Source organism: Macaca mulatta, chromosome 3, assembly GCF_049350105.2.
Source record: "Macaca mulatta isolate MMU2019108-1 chromosome 3, T2T-MMU8v2.0, whole genome shotgun sequence".
Classification (NCBI taxonomy): Eukaryota; Metazoa; Chordata; class Mammalia; order Primates; family Cercopithecidae; genus Macaca; species Macaca mulatta.
The window spans coordinates 38,784,745-38,812,135 of record NC_133408.1 but is presented as its reverse complement, the minus strand read 5'-3'; the positions used below and the strand labels follow the sequence as shown (position 1 = coordinate 38,812,135).

The window sequence follows — 27,391 nt, the reverse complement described above, 5'->3', positions numbered from 1 at the left end:
TTGTCCTTGTCTGATTTTAGTAACCAGGTTCACAGAACATGAATTGGGGAGCTTTCTCCATTTCTTAGTTCTCCAGATTGGTTCGTATGAGGTGAGGGCTGGCCCTGAAGCTTTGCTGGAAGAACATCTGGGCCAGAGTCCTCGGGGAGGGAGACCCGTGTTGGCTGAATCCCTTTCTTTAGTGATGATTGGTTTATTTCATTTTTTATTTATTTTTGTTCTTTTCTGAGATGGAGTCTTGCCCTGTCCCCCAGGCTGGAGTGCAGTGGCGGGATCTCAGCTCACTGCAACCTCCACCTCCTGGGTTCACGCCATTCTCCTGCCTTAGCCTCCTGAGTAGCTGGGACTACAGGCATCCGCCACCACACCTGGCTAAGTTTTTGTATTTTTAGTAGAGGTGGGGTTTCACTGTGTTAGCCAGGATGATCTTGATCTCCTGACCTTGTGGTCCGCCCACCTCGGCCTCCCAAAGTGCTGGGATTACAGGACTACAGGTGTAAGCCACTGCTCCTGGCGCTGTTTTTTTTTTTTTTTTTTTTTTTCTTTTTTTTGAGACAGTCTTGCTCTGTCGCCCAGGCTGGAGTGCAGTGGTGCAATCGCATGTCACTGCAGCCTCCGCCTCCCAGGTTCAAGCAATTCTCCTGCCTCAGCCTCCTGAGTAGCTGGGATTACAGGTGCCTGCCACCATGCCTGGCTAATTTTTGTATTTTCAGTAAAGACGGGGTTTTGCCATGTTGACCAGGCTTGTCTTGAACTCTTGACCTCAAGCAATCTGCCCACCTTGGTCTCCCAAAGTGCTGGGATGACAGGCGTGAGCCACACTCCCGGCCTGTCCTGATGATTCTTATTGCCCTAGAATCTTTCTTTCCCTGGGATGAGTACCACATCCCTTTTCACTGGTTTCCCATTCGCCTGATCAGTTTTTTCCAGCCTGTACGTGGAACCAGGGAAAGTTTACCTTCACCCTTTCTGTGTCCTTTTGTTTTATGTTTTGAAAGCGATTGTTTATTCACCTGACTTATCTTTGTTAATGGGCAAGTTGAACCTATTTAGGTTTATTGCCATTCCTGATGTCTTTGGCCACATTTGTAACATCGGTTTCACACTGTTTTCTGTGCCTTTTGCCTTTAATTTTTATACTTTCCTATCTGATTGGATTTTTTTTTTTTTTTTGAGACAGAGTCTCGCTCTGTTGCACAGGTTGGAGTATAGTGGCTCGATCTCAGCTCACTGCAACCTCTACCCTCTGGGTTCAAGCGATTCTCATGCCTCAGCCTCCTGAGTAGTTGGGATTACAGGCATGTGCCACCACACCTGGCTAATTCTTGTATTTTCAGTAAAAATGGGGTTTCACTATGTTGGCCAGCTGGTCTCAAACTCCTGACCTCAGGTGATCTGCCTACCTCGGCGTAATTGGATTTTTTAAAATTCCCCTTTTCCTTCTTTATTAGTTTAAAAGTAATTCTGAAAATATTAATATCTTCATCTTTTTGTGGAACACTAGATCTCAGGATGCTTCGACCCCCATCCTCACTTCCAGGCTTTCATTTTATTACTTACATTATTCCAGCTTCAGCTTGCTTTTAACACTACTGTGTCTTAAATCATTCTTTGTTTTTACTTCATTTAATTTAATTAATTACGGTTTTTTGAGACAGGGTCTCACTCTGTTGCCCAGGCTAGAGTGCAGTGGTGCAGTCAGAGCTCACTGCAGCCTCAACCTCCTGGGCTCAAGCGATCCTCCTGCCTCAGCCTCCTGAGTAGTTGGGACCACAGGTGTGCACCGCCATGCCCTGGCTAATTTTTGGATTTTTTGTAGAGACAAGACTGAAGTGATCCTCTTGCTTCAGCCTCCCAAAGTGCTGGGATTACAGATGTGAGCCACCGCACCTGGCCCCCAAAGAGCACTTCTAACAGTTTCCTGCAATATATTCACCACTTCATTTCCCTTCTTGTCTTTCTTTCTTTTCTTTTTTTTTTTTTTTTTTCTGAGACAGAGTCTTGCTCTGTAGCCCAGGCTGGAGTGCAGTGGCGTGATCTTGGCTCACTGCAACCTCCGCCTCCTGGGTCCTGGTTCAAGCAATTCTTCTGCCTCAGCTTCTTGAGTAGCTGGGATTACAGGAATGCACCACTATGCCCAGCTAATTTTTGCATTTTTAATAGAGACAGGGTTTCACCATGTTGGCCAGGCTGGTCTTGAAGTCCTGACCTTGTGATCTGCCCACCTTGGCCTCCCAAAGTGCTGGGATTACAGCTGTGAGCCACCGTTCCTGGCTTTTTTCTTTCTCTCTCTCTCTTTCCTTTTTTCTTTCTTTCTTCCTTTCTTTCCGCGTGTGACGGCACTGGCTGAGCTGTCTGTGGCTTGCTTTCTCACTCACGACCTCTCCAGGTTGGTGGATGTGGCTGACCCATTTTTTAGGGTGCGCCGTTCCCTGGTCCTCTCCTGATGGACGCGACAGGCATGCATAGGCCGTGGCCGGCAGCTATGCTCTCGCCTCTGTGCTCCTTGTGGGCCCTGCGAGTGTTTCCGTCGCCTTGGTTCCCAGGATTGGGACTCCAATGCCTCCCTTCACCCGCAGGAGATACCCGCGCCCTGACCGGCCTGCCCCAGCCAACTGCGCCCATTCCTCCTGTTGGGCTGTGCTGTTCCTGCTGAGTGCCCTTCCCCCTGCCCTCTTCTAGAACTGCCCCAGCCAGCTGCGCCCGTTCCTCCTGCCGGGCTGTGCTGTCCCTGCCTGAGTGCCCTTCCCCTCTGCCCTCTTCTAGGACAACATGGGTTTTCCTTTTCCACCAGACCTGCTCCTCCATCCACACAGGTCTGGGTAGAATGGGCTGGATCTTCATCATTCCCTGGGCCCCCACTCACGTGGCCCCAGGTTGGCAGGTGGGAGCGTTCAGCGCTGACCTGGCCCGAGTCTGATCCTGAAACTCCAGTTGCAAAGCCTGGTCGCTTGTTTTCCGGGAGAGGCCTGTCTACCCTCTGGGTTCCGGTAAAATTGAGAAGGGCAGCAAATGTTGAAAACAAGATGGAATTAGTCTCCGAAGAGCCCAGTGAATCCTTTAACTGCATAAAAAGCTCCTCTGCCCATCTGCAGACATGTGTGTCCTTCAAGCCAGTGTCCAGAATGGGCAAAAAGGAGCAGGACTTTTAGCTGTGCCAGATCCATGAGCAGGTAGCGGACCTGCTTAGCTGCCAGAAACAGGAGAAACAGTCTCAGGCCAGTTTCTTCCCTCCCCAGCTGTGCGCACGCGAGAGAGGTCAACATTGTTTGTGGACAAAAGTGAAGTGACGTCAGAGAGAGCAGGCAACACTTGGGGCACCGGGGAGAATCTGGGACGCAGCCTGGGCTTCCTCCCCCAGCCTCGCTTGGCTACCCAGTTGGGGAGAGAATAGGGAGGAAAACGGCCTCAGCCCTTCCCAGATGCCCTCACACACTGACTGCCTTAAGGTCCTGGTGGCATTTCCTGTGGGCTTGGCACCTTTAGAAGGACCCCAGGCTGGGTCCACACACCTGGGGCTGCGCGCGGTGGTCACTCTGACAGCTGTCCAGCCTTGAGCCTGGCTCTGCCCCGGGCCTGGGGGCAGGCACTGGGCTTGCACCATGCCCTGTGGCCAGCAGAGTGGCAGCCGCCTGGCTCGCCCCTTAGAATCCCCCCAGTAAAGGACACAGGTGACAAGGAGTATCCTGGCCAGCCACGGGCCAGGCAGCAGGGCCAGGCAGCAGGACACCCCAGGCAGTCCCAAGTCAGATCTGCATGATTTGATCTGTTTGCAAAACGATCCTTCCTGCTCACCACTCGGGCACATGGCTATTTGTGTCCGCCAGCTGCAATTATGGAGGCTTATGGATGAATGTGTCCTCTGAGCTGCTAGGGACCCAGGGCGTCTGAGGCAGCCTGTCCAGTGGCTTAATGCTAAGCTGGTGCCTGGACCAGATGAGGAACCTGTGAGAAAGACGTGTGGTTGGCATTTTAAACGAGGAATTACCCGGGGACCTCAGCACAGCCTCGCCGTATCCACCCCTCAGACGTTCCAAGAGGCCGGCTGAGGACACTAGAAGGCAGTGTCAAGTCACACCAGGCAGACACATCCTGCGGCTGGTGCCAGAGATGCAGGAGAAAGGGTTTGGGAGCTCTGAGCTTGGAAGCCAGCCTGACGGCGGAGGCTGCCTCCAAGGGAGGAGGCAGCCCCGATGTTGCTGTCATCCCCTGAAAAGGGAGCACTGAGTCAGGAGGCCGCAGGCCTGGGAGGGAAGGGCGCCACCCCACCCCTACCTGCATCGGGCTGGCCAGGGAGGGGCCTGAGCTACTTCTGCTTTTGTTACTCAGAGTAACAACGAACCCCATGGATACAGAATCAGGGCCAGGCATGGTGGCTCATGCCTATAATCCCAGCACTTTAGGAATCCAAAGCAAGAGGATTGCTTAAGATTAGGAGTTCAAGAGCAGCCTGGGCAACATAGTAAGACCCCGTGTGTTAAAAAAAAAAAAAAAAAAGTTTTTTAATAATTAGCCAGGGATGGCAGTGCATGCCTATAGTCCCAGCTGCTGGGAGGCCTCCTGGATTCAAGCGATTCTCCTGCCTCAGCATTCCGAGTAGCTGGGATTACAGGTGCCCACCACCACGCCCAGCTAATGTTTATATTTTTAGTAGAGACGGGGTTTCACCATGTTGGCCAGGCTGGTCTCGAACTCCTGACCTCGGGTGATCCACCCACCTTGGCCTTCCAAAGTGCTGGGATTACAGGCGTGAGCCACCATGCCTGGCCTCAATTTGGGTTTCTAACGATTGCCTCTGAGTCTTCAAATCACATGCTTTGCCTGCTACCCTGTGATTCATGGACTTTACATGTGATTTTCTGACTTCCTGCTTTAATAAAGTAGCATTTCATTTTGCCTTGTGCACCTCCCAAAATAGCTCTATTATTGTTTATTTCCTTTGATAATTACCTTGTTAACTTAAATAATATAATGGAACTGACATTTGTTGTTCTAAAAACTTCGGACCAGCCCCCACCCCCATGCACGCATACAGGCGCACACACACATATTGGCACACATTCTGTCTCAGCATTCATAGCCACTTTATGATCTCATTCCAAAAGAGAAGACATGCAAGGCATTTATTTACCAAGGTTTTTAACCAATGGCTGTGGCATCCGGCTGTCTCCCTGCTAGGCTTGTAGGGGCCTCTGGCTGTCAGGTGCCGTGGGCAGATGCCAGGCGGGTACATGTATTGTTAAATGTCCCCACCCAGCAGTGTCAGGTTGACGGTTGCAGTTGTTGTCACCGTCCCGTGAAAACGCGCGTCCTTACTTAGAGAGAGTGGTAGATGCGGCCTCCTGGGTGTCAGGTCCCCGCATAACTCTTAGTCTTTCTGTCTTGGTAGCCAGGAGCCCATCTCGCTGGCCGGCTGCGCCATGGCTGATCTGGTTCCAGACTTGCAGCCCATTCTTTTCTGGATGTCTAATTCCATCGAGCTTCTGTACTTTATCCAGCAGAAATGCCCACTCTACATGCAGAGCATGGAGGAGCAGCTGGACGTCACAGGTACGGCTGGCGCTGCCCTCTATTCCCCCCGCCGGCGCCCCAGGCAGGGGAGTGTGGCACCTCCTCGCCATCCTCAGGATCGAGTTGGCCATGATAGCAGGGATGGATTCATGCCGGGGCTTCCTCAGCCCCTGGGCTGCCATGTGTCAGCTGCTCGGGGACGGCCTGTGAGGCTGGTGCTGGTGGCATGGGCCAGCCTGGCACCTCCCCCCACAGCGCCTTGGCGCTCAGTCTGTCCCCATCATCCCATGTGCTCCGTGCAGTGGCGTCCCCTTGACCACAACCCCACTCTTCTGCTTGCAGGAGGGCCCGGGGGGTTACACAGGTCACTCAGTAAGGGAGACAGATGCCACCGTCCACCATGAACCAAATGTAAGGGGCGGTAGAGAGAGCGTCGGCCATGAGACCGCCCCCCGTTCTGAGATGCACCGTTGTTCCAGAAGGACAGATGTTGCCAGTCATCGTTGTGAAATTATAGATCATGCCGGTTTCATAGATTAAGATGTGGGAAATACACATTTCAGGATTTCTTTTTCTTTTTTTGAGACGGAGTCTCGCTCTGTCGCCCAGGCTGGAATGCAATGGTGGGATCTTGGTTCACTGCAAGCTCCTCCTCCCAGGTTCAAACGATTCTCGTGCCTCAGCCTCCTGAGTACCTGGGATTACAGGAGCATGCCACCTCTCCCGGCTAGTTTTTGTATTTTTGGTAGAGATGGGGTTTCACCATGTTGGCCAGGCTGGTCTCGAACTCCTGACCTCAAGTGATCCGCCCACCTCAGTCTCCCAAAGTGCTGGGATTATAGGCGTGAGTCACCACGCCTGGCCAACATTTCAGGATTTCTGAAATACAGTAGGAAGTGTTCTGAAAATACTAAGGGAGAGGGTTTCCAACGGGGCAGTCTCGGGGGCTTCGTGAGGAAGGTGGTGTGGGGCCGGGCCCGGAAGCCGGGGTAGGATTTCGGCTGGTGTGTCTGCTGAGAACTGTGTGGGGCCTGGAATGGAGCCAGGTGGGGCAGCAGGACAGTGACAAGCGGGCCCAGGGGACTGGGGACCAGAGCCTCTCGTGGGCAGCCTTGGTTCTGCCCCCCTACGGCCTTGCTGTCCATCTACTGCCCTCACATCTGTGGGGTGGGCTGTCAGGAGGGCCCAGGGCCGGAGGGTCCTGAGTGGCCGTGGCGCTGTGGCCCTGCCTCTGGAGGACCCAGGTCAGTGAGTGGCGCATTCCGAGCTGCCCTGAGCTGTGTCTCCAAGCTGCTAGGGAGGCCCAGGCCCGGTGTGCAGGGACGGGCGCTCCCACGGGCTCAGTCTACCAGACGCTGCGGGGTCTCTGTGTACTCAGCTGTGTCCCCGTCCCTGGGAGGGGTCTGTGGCTGTGACTGCATATGAGACAACCCGGAGGACACAAGGCCAGGCAAGGTCCTGGCCGGGCTGTGTTGGGGGCGCTGGGACCTTGCTGTGCCCCCCACGCCTTAGGGGCAGTTTTCCTGAGAGGAGGGGCTCTCGGTGGTGAGAGGGAGGCGCCAGGGCATCTGCGCAGTGACCCTGTGGTGGGACAGGCTCCCACAATGCGTCAGGGCCCAGTCAGCCTCCAGGCGGGGGCCGGGCTGCAGAGACCAGGCTGGATTGAGGCTGCATGGAGGAGGCCGGGCCGGCCCTGGCCATGAGGTTGTGGGGTGGGGCCCCCGTTCCAGGGGGAGGCACAGCTGGCTGGGATCTGTCTGAGTTCCTTCCTGCCGGCCACGATTCCTTCCCACTGTTTCCTTCTCCCCTCCTTCACGGGGAAGGGGACATGGGGTCCTGCCAGGGGCTCCCGGGTCTGGGAGTTGGGGCTGCCTTGAATATGTGGGGGTAGTGTCAACCCCTCCTGGCCTCAGTGGGCATCCAGGCCTCTGGCCTGTGCCCTTGCCCCCCACGTGACATGGTAGCCCCTGCCTGTCCACAGGGCCTGGGTCTAAGCTAGACCTTTCCTCTGGCTTGTGTGTCTCTAAGTCTCCACGCAAGTTTCCCACATCCATCTGCCTGGCTGCAGTCCTCCCCTGGGGCTCCTGGGCTCCCGGGACTCCAGTGCCTGTCGCCTCTCCCTGCAGACCTGACTCTGCCATCCTCTAGGGCTGGAGTTGCAGCCAGCAGGTGGCCCTGGGATGGAGGCAACTCCGGGGTTGCGGCTGGCCAAGGGCGACCCTCGCTGACGTTGCAGTGCACTTGGTCCTTCCGTGTGACGGGGGACGGGGCCAGCTTAGGGGCCTCTTTTGTTCCGGCCCCCACAGAAAGAGTCAGTTCTCGGACCTGTGACTTTTGAGCTCCGTGTTCCCGGCGAGTCCCCGGCTGACTTTCCACGTGGCTTCGTGGCTGCCTGGGTCTGGTGGCTGCAGGCAGCTGGGTCCCATGTGGTCCCCGTGTTGGCTGCTCTTCATGGGAAAAATTGCTCCAGGCTGATGGAGCTGCTGCCTTTGGTCTTGGGAGGAAGTTATTTTTGGTCAGGGGCCTGGGTAGTGTTTGGCCCGGCGATGGGAGTCGGGGCCCAGGGACGCCCGCAGGCTCCTGGTGTCGAGGGCCAGGCAGGCGCCAGGGAATGGAGTGGGAGATAGCCCCCAGTAGGGGCCGGAGGGTCAGAGCCCCGTCAGCCTCCTGACTCTCTGCAGGAAATGTCTGTGGGAAGAATTCGGAGAGCAGGGCTGTCCCGTCCTGAGAGCGAGTCACATGGCCATTGTCATTCCCCAAACACTGTTTTGTCCAAAGCTCTGATCCAGGCCCCTCCCGCGCCACCTCACACCATCGTGTGTGTCTCGGATTCTCTTCATGGCTGAGGCTCAGCGCCTTCTTCTTTAGGGACAGGGCCGGCTTCCTCAGGGGTCGTGGAGTTTCGGGGCAGGGCAGGGGCAGCCGGCTGGTGTGTCCTCTTAATGGCTTGTGGGCGTCGGAAATCCTCAGAAATCCCACCAGCCCTGGTACCACGGGGAAACGCGTCTCGGGGGATTTAGAAATGGAGTCTAAGGGCCAGGCTCACACCTGTCATGCCCGCACTTTGGGAGGCCGAGGTGGGCAGATCACTTGAGGTCAGGAGTTCGAGACCAGCCTGGTCAACATGGTGAAACCCTGTCTCTACTAAAAATACAGAAATTAGCAGGGCATGGTGGCATGCTCCTGTAGTCCCAGCTACTTGGGAGGCTGAGTGGGGAGAATCGCTTGAACTTGGAAAGCAGAGGCTGCAGTGAGCTGGGATTGTGCCCTTGCACTCCAGCCTGGGCGACACAGTGAGACTCTGTCTCAAAAAAAAAAAAAAAGAAAAGAAAAGAAAAAAGAAAGAAATGGAGTCTCACGGCCAAGTGCAGGGGCACACACTTGTAATCCCAGCACTTTGGGAGGCCAAGGCGGGTGGATTGCCTGAGCCCAGGAGTTCCAGACCAGCCTGGGCAACACAGTGAGATCCCATCTCTACCAAAAATTAAATAAAAGAAGAAATGGAGTCTCAGGCCCTTGGGGGGTGGCTGGAGGCTGCTCTGTGGTTTCGTTCAGCACAACCCCTGCCACCTTCTCCTCCTCCTGTCACTCCCACGCCCCGTTTCCCTCTTCCCGCTGGCACCCTGCCCTTGCCCAGGAAGTGATGTGGGGCTGGGTTCTCAGAGCTGGCAGCCTGAGGCAGTCGGGGTCAGGGCACCAGGACAGGTGGACGGGTCAGAGCTCAGCCTCCTGACCCGCCTGCCGTGGCTGTGAATATCCTTGGCTGGTACTCGCTGTGGATGCCCTCGGGCCGCCTTGTGTGTCTCCACAGGCCTGGAGGCTTCTGGGCGCAGTGTTGAGGTTGGCAGAGCCTGAGAGCCCCTCACTGCCCTGGACCCCGGGGTCCCTCCAGCTGCCCTGCCTGGGTGCCAGATGTGACCCTGTGGGGCAGGCACTGGGGGATCTCACAGGTTCTTGGGGAGCAGGCTTGGTGGGTGGGGGCCAGGCAGCCCCAGGCCCCTGAAGGAGGAGCACCAGGAGCAGAGGAGCGAAAGTGACAGGGGCTTGTCCAGGGACTCGGCGCAGCATTGTCCTGGCCATGAGTGGGCGGCCTCCCGTGCACTCTGCGTGGCAGAGGGGCGGCTGGGGGCCTGTGCTCCTGGGAGGCCCGCATCGGGGTGAGTGTTGGCCTGGCTCACCAGGCACCACCCACGCAGCCCTGTCAGGTGCCCCGACAGGCAGCTCCCACGGTGCGGCCCCTCTGCCCCTCCTGGAGGAAGACCCCACAGGAGGGAGAGGAGGGGAGCTGTGGCCACCTACCTGGCTGCACTAGGAACACCGCTGTGGTCGCCGCCCACAGTCCCGGGAGAGAATGAACGCGCCTAAAGGCGGGACAGCAGGGTCCTGGCCCCTTCCCCAGGTGCTGATGGGACCCCCAGTCACTAAGACCACCACATGCCCTCTCACATTCTGGAAGCCCCCAGGAAGGCTCCACCCTGTCGGGAGCCTCTCACCTTCACAAGAGCCCCCACCCAGAGGGCAGGAACCACTCCGTGGGCAGCTGCCCCCAGCCTCAGCTCCAGCCGCCCCCGCTGACACCCGGGAGTGGGGGTGAAATAGGTGATTTGGGCTTTTTCCTCCCGAAAGACTGTTATGATTCCACGGAGTGGCAGCCACTCGGGGGCTGCTGCCAGAGTCCTGTGACCCATGTCGCGGGTGAGAGGCGACCTGTGGGGAGGGAGTTAGGACTTGCTATGTTGGGTGCAGTTGGTTGTAACAGAAAACTTATCAGAACGTGGGAGTGAATGAGCACTTAGGCAGGGCTGGGCATTGAGACGTTGGGTGTCTGGGCCCCTCCTGCCCCCTCCCCAGCATTCCCCTCCCCTGGTAAGGGCAGCGGCAGGTTTGCTGCACTCGTCCCAGCCAGGGCCCAGAGTCCCTTGGCCGGTTTATGGCATCCGGACCCCAGATGGGCGCGTTGGGCAGTGCCCGTGGCAGGGACAGAGCTGGCGGCTGGCTGAGTTGCTGCGTTCCTGAGTGCTGTGCCCATTGTGACCATCTGTGTGGCTGTCTCCCCGCAGGCTCTAAGGAGTCGCTGTTCTCCTGCACGCTGACGGCCAGCGAGGAGGCCATGGCGGTGCTGGAGGAGGTGGTGCTGTACGCCTTCCAGCAGTGCGTCTACTACGTCTCCAAGGTGCACGGACGGGCACTGCTTCTGCACTCAGGCAGCTCCTGGGATGAAGTGGGACTCAAGCTTGTGCCTGTGGCTCTCCTAGGAGCCTTCTGGGGGGCTGAGGGAGGGGACCGTGACAAGCTCCACTTCAGCAGGGAGCAGTGGCTGCAGGTTCTGCAAAGGCCCAGCTGCACCCCCCACGCTCCCTCCTCCTCGGGTCGCACAGAAACCCTAGAACCATCCCAGCTCCCTCTTCCCCTCACCTTAGAACACCCCCTTCCTGCCATTGTTTCAAGGGTCAAGGATGAGGTGGGGGAAGCTCCAGCATGGGGCGCAAGGGATGTGACCCTGTTGTCACCCTGGACCCACGGGTGCCAGAGGTGCTGCCGGCGGTCCCCCTGTGACCCTGGTCAGCTTGGGGTGCATCGGGGGTGTGGTGAGCCACTTTCGGGGGAGTGGTGGCTCTCCCGTCTTTACCCATGGGTGTCTCCAGCCCCTTTGTCGGAGCCCATCCCCCCAGGCGCCACCTCTGTGCGCCTTCTGAGTTCATCTGTGCCTCCGACAGGAGCAGATACCCCTGCACCCCACCTCTGCTCCCAGCAGCCCCGGGAGGCAGCTCCTGTGTCCCCACACCCCACACTGGACATTTGCAAAGCCGTGGCCTGTCCAGTAGGAAGCCGCCAAGGCCGGGTCCCTGCGAGCAGTGCATGGGTGGGGAGCTCGCTGGGTCAGGACCCCTGTCGGCCACCAGCACTCCTGGAAATGCTGGTTGCTGTTCTTCTCTCGCCCCCGCCAGTCCCTGTACATCTGCCTCCCAGCACTCCTGGAGTGCCCACCATTCCAGACGGAGCGCCGTGAGAGCTGGTGTTCGGCCCCCGAACTGCCCGAGGAGCTGCGCCGCGTGGTGTCCGTGTACCAGGCAGCCCTGGACCTCCTGCGGCAGCTGCAGGTGCACCCCGAGGTGGCCTCGCAGATGCTTGCCTACCTCTTCTTCTTCTCCGGGACACTGCTCCTCAACCAGCTCCTCGACAGGGGTGAGGGCCTCATGCGGGGTTGAGGGGTCGGGGGCTCACATTCCTGGACATGACGGCTGCTGGCGTCTCCCACGCCAGCTCCTGGGGTCGGCTCTGCCCTTGTCGGGCTCCTGCTCCCTGAGCATCTGGTGTCCCTGAGGGGTGGGAGGCCAGAGTGAGGGGGGGGACAGATTGCCACAGCGCATCCCTTAGGAGCCAAGGTCCCATCAGGGTTTCAGAGAAGGCACGGCCGAGAGGTCTGCATGGGGAGACCCAGGTGGTGGCAGGCCCCCGGCACATGTGTGTGGGGGTGGGAGAAGGTCCCAGCCAGGGGCTGCTCTGTGGAGTCAGTGGCTGTCACAGCCCACCCTGCCCTGCTACGTTCACCTCCCACCGCACCCCCGCTCCAGAGAGGGGTTGGAGGCTGGTCAGTTGCCTTGGAAGCCGAGGGAAGGTCTCCTGCCTGTCATCGAGCTGCGATGTCCTCAGTGGCCCAGAGCCGGGAAGGGGAGGCTCTGGGGACAGACCCATGTCTGTGTCCCCCGGGGAGGGCAGCCCAGGCATCACCCTCCCTCCCTCCCTCCCTCCACAGGCCCCTCCTTGAGCTGCTTCCACTGGCCCAGAGGTGTCCAGGCCTGCGCCCGCCTGCAGCAGCTCCTGGAGTGGATGCGGAGCGCCGGCTTCGGGGCGGCTGGAGAGCACTTCTTCCGGAAGCTCTCCTGCACCCTCAACCTGCTGGCCACGCCCAGGGCCCAGCTCATCCAGGTAGGGGGGCGCATGGGAGGCGGGGAGGGCGGGGCCACATGGTGGGTCCCTGCCTCTCGAACCAAGCCTAGGGGCCGGGCCTGGGCTTCTGGGCTGGAAAGCTCAAAGCTCCCGTAGGTAATTAGCGAAGTTGCTTCCATTCCATGGCTGTTTCCACCTGCGGTAGGCAGGATAATGGCCCAAAAGATGTCTGAGACCCGTGACCGTGTTACCCCACATGGCAAAGAAGCCTCTGTACGTGTGACTACGATTAAGGACCTTGAGATTCGGAGATGACCTGGGTATCTGGGTGGCCCAGTCCACTCAGATGAGTCCAAAAAGGTGGATCGGAGAGAAATGGAAGAAGAGGGGATATGGCTCTGAGGCTGGAGGAGGGGCCAGGAGCCAAGGAGTATGGTGGCCTCTAGAAGCTGGAGTGGCCCCAGCTGACAGCCAGTCTGGAAACAGGACCCCAGTCCTACAATAGCAGGAACTGAATTCTGGCAGCAACCAGGAGAGCAGGGAGATGGATCCTCCCCCAGGACCTTCATCTTGCTGTCAGTCCTGTGAGACCTGGCTGAGCCGCGGAGTCACAGAGCTGTGAGAGTGTGCACTTGTGTGGCCGTGACTGCCAGGCGTGTGGGCATTTGTCACAACGGCAACAGGAAACCGACATGCCCCTCCCCACCTCCCTCGCCGCTCACCACCCCCCTCCCAACACAGTCGGCCGCTCACCACCCTCCTTCCCAACACAGTCGGCCGCTCACCACCCCCCTTCCCAACACAGTCGGCCGCTCACCACCCTCCTTCCCAACACAGTCGGCCGCTCACCACCCCCCTTCCCAACACAGTCGGCCGCTCACCACCCCCCTTCCCAACACAGTCGGCCGCTCACCACCCTCCTTCCCAACACAGTCGGCCGCTCACCACCCCCCTTCCCAACACAGTCGGCCGCTCACCACCCTCCTTCCCAACACAGTCGGCCGCTCACCACCCTCCTTCCCAACACAGATGGCCTCTCACCACCCTCCTTCCCAACATAGTTGTCACAGGTAATTAATGGAAATAGCCAATGGTTTCCTCTCCTGCCTGGAAAATGCTGAACATGCTTTAGGGCGATAGTGAGAGTGGCCACAGGGCGAATCGCTTGAACTGGGGAGGCGGAGGTTGCAGTGAGCCGAGATCATACCACTGCACTCCGGCTTGAGCAACAAAGTGAGGCCCTGTCTCAAAAAAAAAAAAAAAAAGTGAAGCGTTTTTATTTACTATAGAAAATTCGGAAAATGAGGCTGTCTGGATCCTGCGTGTGGCAGATTGAACACATGAATTTAGTTTGCTTCTATGGTATCACTAAACAGAAGTAAAGCAATGCTTTTTAATGCCACAAACCCACGGGGACAAAGTCATAGAGGAGGCAAAAGCGGTGCTCTTTTGGAAGGCAGAAAGCAGATGGGTGAAGAGCAACTGCCTTAGCAGATTGAAGAAAGCTGACTCGGCCAGGCACGGTGGCTCATGCCTGTCCTCCCAGGGCTTTGGGAGGCTGAGGTGAGAAGATCACTTGAGGCCACTGGTTTCAGACCAGCCTGGGCAACACAGTGAGATCCCATCTCTACAAAAAAGAAAAAAGCAATCTGACTCCTGAGAAGTAACCCAATTTCTAGGAAGCCACCAAAAGGCTCAGGAATTGGTGGCACCAGGTACCTATGGATACTGATGTCAAGATGGTGCTAAAACAGAAGAACAGTTGATAGACATTGTGGCCAGCACTGAGGGTAGAAGGGAGCAACTGAGCCTGCAGTTCCACTAAGGACAGCTCGCACAATCGGAAAGAAACACAAAGTCATCTGTTGAAAGGCGTGAGCGAGCTCCTGCAGGATGAGGAGAGGGTGAGCCTCCACAAAGAGCTGACCTGAAGTTCCTGTTGCTTTTCCCTGGAGACATTTGCTGTCCTGGGAGCAGGTGACAGTGTGAGGCTGAGAATCTAGGCTTTGTCCAGGCAGGGGCCACTGGTGGGGAAACAGAAACCGGAATAGCACAGCACTGGCCGTCTCACAGGCGAGAGGCAAGCTCAGAGACATCAGGGGCCTCAAATGCATCGCCGGCTTTTCCCTAAGACACTTGCCAGCATTCTGAATCTCCAGGGAGTGCGATGGAGAGAGACTTTAAAACGGAACCAAAAGCGTTGAAAAAAAGAGTGGAATCTGTGGTGGCTTCACAGTGCAGAGGAGACAGAGATGACGAGTCCAGGACCCCCTGGGAAATAAACACCAGGCCCCCGGTGGAAACACTGGAGTGAGAGGCAGGCATGGGGCAAACACCTGTAGTCCCAGCTACTTGGGAGGTTGAGGCAGGAGGATCATTTGAGTCCAGGAATTAAAGTCTTCAGTGAGCTATGATCACACTACTGCACTCCAGCCTGGGCAACAGAGGAAGACCCCAACTATAAAAGAAAGAAAGAAAGAAAGAAAGAGAGAGAGAGAGAGAGAGAGAGAGAAGAAAAGAACCTTGGGGTGAGGATCAAGCAGAGGCCGTCTGAGCCTCACCAAAAGCTTGCCAACCTCAACTCAGCATTAAGTTCATCAGCAACAATGAAGATACAAAATATCCAAACCTGTAGGCTGCAGTTAAAGCAGTCTTAAGAGGAAAAGTTATAGCCTTGTATGTATATATTAGACTACAAGGAAGGCCAAAAATGAATAATCATGAGGCAAGAAAGAGAACGACAAATCAAACCCAAAGAAAGCAGAGGAAATGACGGATGAGAGCTAAAAATCAGTGAACTAGGAAGCAAACATGATTGAGATAAGCAATAAAGCCAGGAGTTGGTTCTTTGAAAAGTTGAATAAGAGGCCAGGCGCAGCGGCTTACACCTGTAATCCCAGCACTTTGGGAAGCTGAGGCAGGTGGATCATTTGAGGTCAGGAGTTTGAGACCAGACTGGCCAACATGGCAAAACCCCGTCTCTACTAAAAATACAAAAATTAGCGGGGTGTGGTGGTGTGTGCCTGTAATCTCAGCTACTTGGGAGGCTGAGGCAAGGGAATCCCTTGAACCTAGGAGGTGGAGGCTGCAGTGAGCTGGGATCATGCCACTGCACTCCATCCTAGGTGATAGAGCAAGACTTCGTCTCAATAAATAAATAAATAAATAAATAAATAAATAAATAAATAAAATAAAAATAGAAAGTTGAATAAGGGAGAAAACACAATTGCTAGTATCAGAAAAAGGAGGCCATCACTCAGCTCCTGCATTAAAAATTAAAAATTAGTAAGAGGAGATCATAACCAACTTTTTGCTGATAAATTTGACAACTTAGATAAAATGGACAAATAAGAAAAAGACTACTTATTGAAACTGATTCAACAGGAAGTTAAAAATCTGAATGGTCCTGCATGCATTAGAGAAACTGAAAGGCCAGGTGCGGTAGCTCCCACCTGTAATCCCAGCACTTTGGGAGGCTGAGGCAGGAGGACCCCTTGAGCCCATGAGTTCAAGACCAGCCTGGGCAACATGGTGGAACCCCCATCTCTACAAAAAATACACACAGAAAAAGTAGCCAGGCATGATGATGCATACCTGTGGTTTCAGCTACTTAGAAGGCTGAGGCAGGAGGATTCCTCGAGCCCATGAGATTGAGGCTTCAGTGAGCGATGGTTGTGCCACTGCACTCCAGCCTGGACGTCAGAAATGACACCTTGTCTCAAAAAAAAAGAAATTAAATTGATTAACACTCTCCCATGAAGAAGATTCAAGGCCCAGATGGTTTCACTGGTGAATTATTTTAAACATTAAAGAAGAAATAGGCCGGGCGTGGTGGCTTACGCCTGTAATCCCAGCATTTTGGGAGGTCGAGGCAGGCGGATCACGAGGTCAGGAAATCGAGACCATCCTGGCTAACATGGTGAAACCTCATCTCTACTAAAATACCAAAAAATTAGCCGGGCGTGGTGGCGGGCGCCTGTAGTCCCAGCTACTCAGGAGGCTGAGGCAGGAGAATGACGCGGAGCTTGCAGTGAGCCGAGATCACCCCACTGCACTCCAGCCTGGGCGATAGAGCCAGACTCAGTCTCCAAAAAAAAAGAAGAAATAATACCATTAGTACTCAAATTCTTACCAGAAAGTAGAAAAAGAGGAAACCCTATCTCACTTTAAAACACCAGTAATACCTTGATGCCAAAACCCGAAAAGGGGCTATAAGAAAGAATTACGCATGAAAGATGGACAATTTCATTCGTCATCAGAGAAACGCAGCCCAAACTCTCCACGTTTCAGGCTGGTCCGAGTGCATTGGTGTTTAGAACTAATTCATCACAACCAGTTACAGATTTTCTTGTTTCTTCTCCACTCCCATTGCTTCACTTGACTAACCTTAAAAAACAAAAGCAAAAACTAACCTCAGCAGATTTTTTTACTTTTTTTTTTTTTTTTTTTTTTGAGACGGAGTCTCGCTCTGTCATCCAGGCTGGATGGAGTGCAGTGGTGTGATCTCAGCTCACTGCAACCTCCACCTCCTGGGTTCAAGCGATTCTCCTGCCTTGGTCTCTTGAGTAGCTGGGATTACAGGCACGCATCACCACACTCAGCTAATTTTTGTATTTTTAGTAGAGACAGAGTCTCACCATGTTGACCAGGCTGTTCTCGAACTCCCGACCTCAGGTGATCCGCCCACCTCGGATTCCCAAAGTGCTGGGATTATAGGTGTGAGCCACCGCGCCCGGCCTAATCTCAGCATTTTAAACACCGAACACATCAGAATGGTTGAAAGGAAGAAAGCCAGGCACTGGTGAGGAGATGCAGTGGTTTGAACCCTCAGGTGTTCCTGGCGAGGTTGTAAATGAGGCTCGCCACTTTGGAAAGCCGTCTGGCAGCGTCGGCCGAAGCTGACCGAGTGCGTGTGCTCTGATTGAGCAATTCCCCGGATGGAGATGCTTCCGTGGGTCCCTCGCCACGGCCCGCTTAGGGATGCTTCCAGTGGCACCACTCGTAACCGCCCCAGACTGGGAAAAACCCATCTTCTATTTATCAACAACATGATGGATGAATAAAGCAGTCTCTTCAGCACAGTGAAATACGGCAGAGCAACGTGACTGAGTAAACTGGTTCGGAGGAGCCACAGACACACCTGAGCGGTCGGCTGGGCACTTAGGGAGGCCAAGGCAGGAGGATCACTTGAGCTCAGGAGCTCCAGACCAGCCTGGGTGACATAGCAAGACCACCCCCACATCGTCTTTCCAAACATACCTTTTTTTAAATTAGCCAGGCCTGGTGGTGTGCACCTGTGGCTCCCAGCTACTCGGGAGGCTGAGGCAGGAGAATCGTTTAGGCACGGGAGGTCTGCAGTGAGCTGTGATCATGCCACTGCACTCCAGCCTGGGTGACAGAGTAAGACCCTGCCATAAATTTAAATAATAAAAGAAAATAAAATAAATAAGGCCAGGCGTGGTGGCTGACGCCTGTAATCCTAGCAGTTTGGGAGGCCGAGGTGGGTGGATCACCTGAGGTCAGGAGTTCGAGACCAGCCTGGCCACCACAGTGAAACCCCATCTCTACTAAAAATAGAAAAATTAGCCAGGCGTGGTGTAAAAATATAAAAATTAGGCAACTACTCAGGAGGCTGAGACACATGAATCACTGGAGCCCGGGAGATGGAGCTTGCGGTGAGCCAAGATCACACCACTGCACCCCAGCCTGGGCGACAGAGCAAGACCCCGTCTCTAAATAGATAAATAAATAAGATAAGATATAAAATACTCCTGAAAGGGCAGGTGGAGCTGAAGGAGTCGGGTGCGAGGAGCGTGTCTGCAGGGCTGGAGGTGCGGCAGGACCTGCCATGGTGCCCGGACGGGCCTGGGGGCTCCTGAGCTGCCCCGGCCCACATTCTGGTTCTTGTTCTTGGGACTGGGTACACAGGCGTGTTCCTCGGGGGAAGCTGGTTGGGCTGTGTGTGTCAGATGTGTGGTTTTCTGTGTGCACGGAAAGGAGGCAGCAGCGATTCTCAGGATCTCTGCCTCTCCCTGCTCAGCTGGGCGGGGATATTTCTAGAACGTTGAAAACAGGAGTTCTCCTGGCTGGGGAAACTAGGCCGAGCTGAGGGCAGGAACCTCGTGCTGGAAAGGGGGCCCCAGCCTCTCACCCAGCTCGGCAGCCCGGCCCGAGCGCCCCTGCGGGAGATGGTCAGGCCCGAGTCTGCAGGGACAGCCCAGGGAGGTGGGGGACAGCGCCAAGGGTCTTCCAGAAGCAGCCGGGCCTCCCCACGCTGAGGCCGGGAAGCGCCCGCCCTGCGCCCCGCATCCTAAGTAGAGCGTCTAAAGGAGACGCGGAGAGACAGCCGCGTTGGAAGGAGCAGACCAGGGCCGTGGGCTGCTTCTTGTAAAGGGCCAAGCCGTGAGGACTTCGGGCTCTGCGGCCGCTTTTGTCTCGGTCTCATCTCCTTCTTTGTTTTGTTCTTCTCAAACGCTTTAAAAACGTGAAAACCATTTCTAGCTTGGGGGCCCTGTAAAAATAGGCCTTGCTGGCCCTAGTTTGATGACTCCTGAAACAGACAATTCAGGGAGAAGCTTGGTGAAAAAGTCACTTATAGCCTCATAAAAATAAGACAAGATATATAGTATCCATAAAATAATAATAAGATTCTATCCATGAGAGAATAAGAGGAGTCTTGGAAAATAAAACTGTGGAAGCAGAAATAAAAAGCTGTGCAGCGGGTGGGAAGAAAACTCCCCGGACCACTAGAGTGGAGAGTGAGGAGTGGGCAGAGAGAGAGGGCGGAGGGATGCGGGGGTAGGCAGGGGAGTAAGAAGGGAGAAAAAGAGAGGGAGGAGAGCAGGAGAAGGGAGGAAGAAAGGGAGAGGGAGGAGGAGGGGAGAGAGACAGGGAAGGACAGGGAGAAGGAGAGGCAGGAGGGAGGGGAGAGAGACGCAGGGAGGGAGAGAAAGGAGCGGGAGGAAGGAGGGGAGAGAGAGACAGGGAGGGAAAGGAAAGGGAGGGGACAGAGAAGGAGAGGGAGGAGGAAGGAGAGAGAGACGGAGTGGGGGAGAAGGAGAGGGAGGAAGGAGGGAAGAGAGAGAGGAGAGGAAGGAGGAGAGGAGAGAGAGACAGAGGCAGGGGGAGAAGGAGAGGGAGGAGGAGGGAAGAGAGTTCTGTTCCCTTGAAGCTAATATATTGGCCCCAACCTCTGGCCCCCTCTGACACCAACCCTGGACCAAGCACAGAAGTGGGAGTAGAGAAGGTTCTAGGAACTCACAATCAAACAGAACCACCCCCGGGCAAACCAGAGGCTTTCTTGAAGTGGTGGTGGGGGCTGGCGGTGTTGGAGGAGGACATGCCAAGGCTGGGGGGCGGCCAGTGCTGTGCCCTCGTCCTTCCCGCACGACGCCCGAGACACTGATTGTCCTTCAATGTGGACATCTGGTAGCCACAGCCCAGGCCCCTGGATGTGGGCAGAAAAACACATGGGAGAGAAACAGAGAGAGGAAGCAAAGGTGAGAACAGAGGGGACCCATCGACGAGGCCAACATCCAAACAGTGGGAGTCCAGAAAGAGCCAGCAGAGGGGCGGAGGGCACGGGGAAGGCAGGTGCAGGCAGTTTCCAGAGCCGCACATCAGCGGGCAGGAGCTGCTACCAAGACTGGGCTTGCACGGAAACTCAGCATCCCAGGACTTCAGGACGATGGGCACAGAGAACCCACAGGCTTCCAGACAAGAATCGGTACAAGGCGGATCCTGAAGATCTGCACTCAGGATGCTTTTGGACGAGCAGCACAGGAGTCACAGGACAAAGCAGCACCTGAAGACTCCGAATGGTGACGTCCTCTGACCTGGAGTTCTGTGCCAGCCAGATGACCAGTCCAGCGTGGAGGTGAAGACAGTTCCAGCAGGCAGGGTAGCCGTTTTCCTGCGATGCGCCCCTTTTGGGAAGCTACTAGAAGATCTATTCCATAGAAACAGGACAAACCAGAGAGCTGAAGAAATGGGATTCCAGAAAATAAGAACCGGCTGGGAGCTGGGGAAGGGAACCCCAGAAGGACGATGACAGAGGTCCCAGGGGGCCGCAGAGGCTGTTTAATTTTATTGAAGGAATCCACCCTTTCCTTACATGTAGGCTTTCTGTCTTGCCTACAACGTTTTCCCGGGCCAGGCGCAGTGGCTCATACCTGCAATTCCAACACTTTGGGAGGCTGAGGCAGGAGGATCACTTGAGGCCAGGAATTTGAGACCAGCCTGAAGTTTGAGACCAACATAGTGAGACCCCCATCTCTACCAAAAAAAAACACAACTAGCTGGACATGATGGTGCAAGCCTGTGGTCCCAGCTATTCAGGAGGCTGAGGTGCAGGATTACTTGATCCTGGGAGGTCGAGGCTGCGGTGAGCTATGATTGAGCCACTGCACCCCAAACTGGGTGACAGCGTGAGACTCTGTCTCAAAAAACAAACAAACAAATGCTTTCCCTGCCTCCTGTCACCTAAATGATGAATGCCCCTGCCTTCCAGTCAGGTTTTTAGCCGACTTGATTGACTTCTTTTACACTGTTGGAGGCAGGAATCTGATTTCACTATTCATTTCCCAGTAGTGGTTTCTCTGGTTGGCGGCCGCCGTGTGAGGCGGGCCCTTGCTTGAGGCAGGGGTGGGTTCCCCGGGCAGGGGGTTCCCGATGGCACCGGCTGGCCTCTCCCTGGAGCAACTGCCCTAGGAAGTGCCAGGGATGAACTGCTGCAGTGACACCGTCCCTCTCACAGATGGTCCCTGGTGGGAGTGAAGACCACAGGGCCCCTCAGCTGGCTACCCATGGAGCCATCCCTCCTTGGGCTGGGGTCTGCACCCAGAGACCTGTGACCATGAGCTCCTTCTTGTCACCCAGATGAGCTGGACAGCCCTGCGGGCCGCGTTCCCCGCCCTGAGCCCAGCACAGCTGCACCGACTGCTGACTCACTACCAGCTGGCCTCGGCCATGGGCCCCGTGAGCACCTGGGAGCCGGGGGCCCAGGACAGTCCTGAGGCCTTCAGGTCAGGTAAGCTCTGCCCCAGGGCAGGAGAGGGCTGGGGACTCCAGAGACTCGCCCTGAGGCTGAAGGCAGCACGCTCTCATCCCATCTGAAGTGGAGTATGGGGGCCCTCTCTCCTGGGGACCTCCCTAGAGAAGGCTCCACTGGGAGGACCCCCTGCCCCCTCCCCCACCTGGGGATCCAGGGAACTCCTCCGTGGGGGAGTCAAGGAGCCGAGAGTCCATGCCCAAGTTCCAGACTCCAGGCTCAGGTCCAAGGCCCCCTCGTTCCCTCACGGAGCCGGAGGATGGGGCCTCCCCATGTTGTGTGGCTGCCCAGGAAGGGAGCAGCGGCGGCACACAGCCGTGGGGAAGCATCCCTGAGCACGTGAGCCATGTATGTGCACATGCAGGCACACGTGTCCATACGGAGGGGTCTGTGTGCATATATATGTGTACACACATACATAGGGGTGCATTTTATTTTATCTTTTTTTAATTTATTTTTTTTTTGAGACAGAGTCTCGCTCTGTCATCCAGGCTAGAGTGCAGTGGCGCAGTCTTGGCTCACTGCAACCTCCGCCTCCCAGGTTCAAGCGACTCTCCTGCCTCCGGAGTAGCTGGGATCACAGGTGCTTGTCACCACGCCTGGCTAATTTTTGTATTTTGAGCAGAGACGGGTTTCACCATCTTGGCCAGGCTGGTCTCGAACTCCTTACCTAGGTGATTCGCCCTCCTCAGCCTCCCAAAGTGCTGGGATTACAGACGTGAGCCACCGTGCCTGACCAACGATGCATTTTATTGATTGATTGATTGATTGATTGATTGATCGAGACAGAGTCTCGCTGTGTCACCCAAGCTGGAGTGCAGTGGGGCGATCTTGGCTCACTGCAACCTCTGCCTCCTGGGTTCAAGCCATTCTCCTGCCTCAGTCTCCCAGGTAGCTGGGATTATAGGTGCTTGCCACCACGCCTGGCTAATTTTTGTGTTTTTGGTAGAGACTAGGTTTCACCCTGTTGGCCAGGCTGCTCTTGAACTCCTGACCTCAGGTGATCCGCCTGCCTGGGCCTCTGAAAGTGCTGGGATTACAGGTGTGAGGCACCGCGCCCGCCAGGGGTGCATTTTAATGTGAGATTATACACACATCTCCCATCATTCGCATTATGTATAACACATCAACAAAACAGAGTACGGGATGGTGGGAGGCACAGAGGCGACGGGGCCTTGGATGCCGTTCCGTGGCCCCCGGTCACCTGGCACTGGGCCTGGAGAACATCTCTGAACAGGACCCCTGGCTCCACCTGACACCTTCTAAGTCCTCCCTCCTCATTGATTCATTTCTGTGGCCTGAATTCTGTGCTGGGGGCTAGGAGCTCAGTACGCACGCACTCTTCTGTCGCTTGAAAAGTGCTCGCGTTCCAGGGGACAGAGAACAGCCCGCACACAGGCCGTTTGGGTCCCGTGATTCCTGTAGGGAGGCAGTCGGCTCCGGCCCTGGCAGCACCTGGGAGAGCTTGCGTCCAGCTCAGTGGGGCTGGGGGAGCTCCAGTTACCCGTGGACACCATCAGAAACCAGTGGGGCAGAGACAGACCCAGTGCAGAGCCGCTCAGTGGGGCTGGAGGGTTCCTGGCTACAAGGCCTTGTTCTCAGTCCTGAGCAGCTCGGACGTCACACCGGGTGGTCAGCGAGGATTCAGAAGGGATGAGTCCTAGGGTGGGTCCAGTTACTGTGGCCAGGATCCCAGCCTCCTGTGTCCATAGGTCAGGGGACTCAGAGCTCAATCTGCTGACCCCTGGGTTCCCACACCGTTGGGCGGGGTGGCCTGGCGAGGGAGGCACCTTCTCCTGTGGCCATCACGGGCATCCTCTCTGCCCCACAGAGGATGTCCTGGAGTCCTACGAGAACCCCCCACCCATCGTCCTGCCCAGCGAGGGCTTCCAGGTGGACTTGGAAGCCAACTGCCTGGACGACAGCATCTACCAGCACCTGCTGTACATCCGCCACTTTCTGTGGGGCCTGCGGAGCAGAGCCAGCCCTGGCAGCCCTGGCAGTGGGGCCCCCCAGCCAGCGTGCCCCGAGGTATCCGGGGAGGGGGCCCAGCCAGCGTGCCCCGAGGTACCCGGGGAGGGGACTCATCCAGCGTGCCCTGAGGTACCCGGGGAAGGGGCCCAGACAGCGTGCCCCTAGGTGCAAGAGGACAGGAGAGGGCCTGGGAGCTGGGCTGGGGACAGCAGGCCAGAGCTCTGGGAACCCCGGGAGTCCTGGTCCACCGCAGGCCGTGCTTACCAATGCGGGGGAAGCCCTTTGCCTCTTGCACGTCTCAGGCTGCACAGGCTGCCAGGAGTCCTTTTCTGACTTCTGCCCCCACAGCCTGGCGGCCCTTCTGCCTGCAGGCTGCCCAGTTGCCCAAGTGCTGTGCCCATCGGGCCACCTCTCCTCTGCCTGAGTTGTCACCCTTCCTCTCCCCAGGGTATGCACCACGCAATCCCTGACGGGCATCCAGAGGCCCCGAGCTGCCCCCTGGCTTCCAGGGACCCTGGCCCAGCAGCCCGGGAAGCTGCCCCAGAGCGTACTCTTCCCTTGAGAGGGGCTCCCTGGGCACAGGCACCCCCTGGAAGGCAACCCAGCCGTGGGGGCTCCCAGACTGGCCCTGCGCACACAGACTCGTCCTGCTTGCTCACGCCTCCCAGCACTCCACTCGGCCCTGAGCCTGGGGACCCCGACTGGGCAGAGTCTGGTGGCCCCTGCGGAAAAGCGCTCCCAGAAAGGCAGAGGAACGGACCCAGCGGCCTCCGGGGCGCAGCTCTGGAAGGTGAGGCCTGCCTGGTGCTCAAGCGGGAACCCACCCCAGACCCACACAGCACCGTGATGGCCGGTCCCCTGGGGTCATTCCACCCTTGGGGTCCTGGCTTTCAGTACCTGCCCCACAGACACCTGCAACCTGGGATGGGGCCAGATGGAGAGGACTCAGGGCAGCTCAGCCCCCCAGGAGCTGGGCCACATGGTTGCTCAGTCGCTGACACGTCTTGGGCAGATACTCTTTGTGATCTCGGAGAGAGAGGGTCTAGAAAGCTCAGAGTCACTCCTGCACTGGGCGGAGGAAGGGATGTCTGAGCCAGTGGAGAGGATGTGCTGAAGGGGAACCCAGAGGTCTTCAGGGAGGAGGTGGAGCTGGAGCCCTCTGGGGCAGGGCCTGCGTGTGCCTGTGTGCTTGTGCGTGTGGATAGGTGCGTTCACAGGTGCATGGGTGTGCTGGTGCGTGTGTGCATGGGTGTGTGCGTGGATGTGCTTGTGTGTCCATCTCTGTGTGCCTGGGTGTCTGCATGGTGTGCACTGTGTGTGCATCTGTGCGCATGGGTGTGTGTGCATGGCTGTAAGTGCACGTGTGCATGGGCATGCTTGCACGTGTGTGCATGGTTGTGAGGGTATGTGTGCATGAGTGTGCGTGCACAGCCGGGCTAGGCTGGGGAGGGCATTGAGGGTGCGGCAGCCCAAGTGGCCCTGGCCCCGTGTGAAGGGGTTGGGTGTGCCCTGCAGGAGTGAAGTGTCCTGGGTGCGTGTGCAGAGTTCAGAGTGTCCCCTGTGGCTTGGGGCCACTTGGCAGAGCTGGGTCCCAGGCAGGCCACCTGCTCAGGGGCACAGCTCGTCTCTGACCCAAGTGCCCTCGCGGCGGGATCGCCATTATGGAGAGGGCAGCAGCTGGTGGCCCTCAGGGCAGGTGCTTAGGCTGGGCTGGGCTAGGGCCTGGGGCCCCAGTCTGGTCAGCGGCGGGAACCCTTGGGGTGCACATGGTCACATCTGGGTGTGGAGGGAGGAGGAGGAAGAAGCGCAGAGATTGCTGAGGAGGCAGCACAGAACCACTTGGGGCCCCAGAGCCGGAAAACAGCCGTCCCCCAGAGAGGCCAGTGTCCTGGGGCTGCGAGGGGCGGGGACTGAGGTGCTCCTTCAGGGGACGTGGGGTGTCGTTCACAGGCAGACCCTGACCCTAGTGTCTGGGTCGCCGGTCACATTGTGCCTGAACAGTGTCTCCTGGGAGCCACAGGAGGCCGTCCAGTCCCTAACCTCCTGCAGAGGCAGCCAGGCTAGGACATCCTGTTCCTCATCCTGACTCCTGGCGCCTCACTCCCACCCACCTTTCCCGGCCCCCACCCAGGAGACTCTGCAGCCCCTGAGGACGAGTCCCCTCCAGCCCCATCCAGTCGCAGCTCCAGCACTGAGGACTTCTGCTACGTCTTCACCGTGGAGCTGGAACGAGGCCCCTCCGGGCTGGGGATGGGCCTGATCGACGGGATGGTGAGAGGCCCAGGACCCCCGCCCCACCCCCGTGCAGGCTGCCTGGCTTCTGCCGTTCATGCGAGCCTGGCTGCAGCTTGCGTGGCCACAGGGCTACAGGAAGGCCTTTGGGGATGAGAGTGGGGTGGTTCCTGCAGCTGGGACGGAGGACCTGGCCTATCCAACGGCCGTGCCCCCTGGGCCTGCTGTCTCTTGCCTCTGTCCTCAAGCCTTTGGGGTCTGTCCTGGGCCTGTGGGGACTGTGGTGTCCACTGCTTTTCTGGAGGGACACGTGAAACCATGAGTGGGCCTGGCTGGATGCCAGGCAGGGGCCTGTAGGTGCCAAGGGAGGGGCTGCGGGGGTCCTCGCTGGGGACAGTGAGAGTCAGGGGCCTGCAGAGCTCTGAGGCCTCTGCTTGTCCCCAGCACACACGCCTCGGCGCCCCCGGGCTCTACATCCAGACCCTGCTCCCAGGCAGCCCCGCAGCGGCCGATGGGCGCCTGTCGCTAGGGGACCGAATCCTGGAGGTGAACGGCAGCAGCCTCCTGGGCCTTGGCTACCTGAGGTACCCCTACGGCATGCACGCCCGGCCCTTCCTCCCAGACGCCCTGCTCAGGGGAGGGGACCTGGGGTAGCAGGAGAGGCCCGGCTGCACCCTGTGGGGCTCCCCTGGTGCCCTCCTCTCCAACCCCCACCTCTGGCGTGGATTTCAGAGCCGTGGACCTGATCCGTCACGGCGGGAAGAAGATGCGGTTCCTGGTTGCCAAGTCTGACGTGGAAACAGCCAAGAAGATCCATTTCCGCACACCCCCCTAGGGGGACTGCGAGGACACCCCCACACGCCCGGCGCCCGGTCCTGCCTGGTGACACGGGGCTTCCTCCCGCCTTCATCCCTGTTTTGTAACTGACCAAGTCGGGTCCCAGGTGGGGAGCCTCACCTTGGGGACACGCCTGTTGATAACATGCGTCTCAGTGTAGGTTTTATTTATATGGTAGATGACGCGACGTTGTGATGTTTGTTACAGAGCTTTTATGTTTAAAGACTTTAATGGAGAAGTACGGATTCAATAAACTATTTTTCCCGTTCTTAGAGGGTGACCTGCTGGGGTCTCATCTCGGGTAGCAGGCGTGGGCCGCTCGGAGGGGCTGCAGGGGCTGCCCGTGGCCTCTGCCTGCCACCGGCACGGGGGAATGCAGCAACTGCTGTTATCAGGGGATCATCTGAACCGATTCTCCCTGCCCCCGCCCCGCCCAGACACAGGGCACTGCCGGAAGCAGCTCCAGGAGCCCCTCACAGCTGGAGCAGGGACCAGACCTGGCACAGAGGCCACTGGGCTTCTGATCCTGCTGCTCAGCACAGGCCCCAGAGAAAGGTCTAGACACCCAGGGGTTGGAAAGTGGACGGGCCTTTCCCAAGCCCAGCCTGGGCCCTGCCTCCTCTCCCAGGACTCCTGCTCCCTCCCGAGTTCCTCTCCCCTAAGAAAGCCACCAGCTTGGCCCTAATACCAGGCTGGTGGCCCCAGGCCCTTAATCCTCGCCCTCCGGCCCTAACCTGGGCAGGAGGCCGGCGTCCCTCTCCACCAGCCAGCTGACCGTGCGCAGGACCGGCCTCGCGGTGACAGCGCGGGTAGTTGGGCATCTTCAGCGGGGTCAGCAGCTCCGTGGACTGGGTGCGGGCGGCTTCCACGCCCTCCTCGCTGTGGTGGAACTGGTGG

The 27,391-nt window shown here is 57.3% G+C and overlaps 1 protein-coding gene across 4 annotated transcripts in view; it reads left to right on the top strand.

Moving 5' to 3' along the window:
- RADIL (Rap associating with DIL domain) overlaps positions 1-26,766 on the top strand; it is an 80,525-nt gene extending 53,759 nt beyond the window's left edge. For 2 of the 4 annotated variants that reach the window (XM_001088292.5, XM_077996067.1), the window contains exons 6-15: positions 5,390-5,550; positions 10,572-10,684; positions 11,460-11,697; positions 12,269-12,441; positions 21,280-21,430; positions 23,283-23,482; positions 23,873-24,215; positions 25,557-25,696; positions 26,102-26,241; positions 26,390-26,766. In XM_001088292.5, the coding sequence (XP_001088292.3) occupies positions 5,390-5,550; positions 10,572-10,684; positions 11,460-11,697; positions 12,269-12,441; positions 21,280-21,430; positions 23,283-23,482; positions 23,873-24,215; positions 25,557-25,696; positions 26,102-26,241; positions 26,390-26,492 (1,762 nt within the window). In that variant the 3' untranslated portion in view covers positions 26,493-26,766. Of the gene's footprint in view, positions 1-5,389; positions 5,551-10,571; positions 10,685-11,459; positions 11,698-12,268; positions 12,442-21,279; positions 21,431-23,282; positions 23,519-23,872; positions 24,216-25,556; positions 25,697-26,101; positions 26,242-26,389 lie in introns of all 4 variants that reach the window. The other 2 variants (XM_077996064.1, XM_077996065.1) reach the window with 1 other exon arrangement.
- The last annotated feature ends 625 nt before the right edge of the window (positions 26,767-27,391 follow it).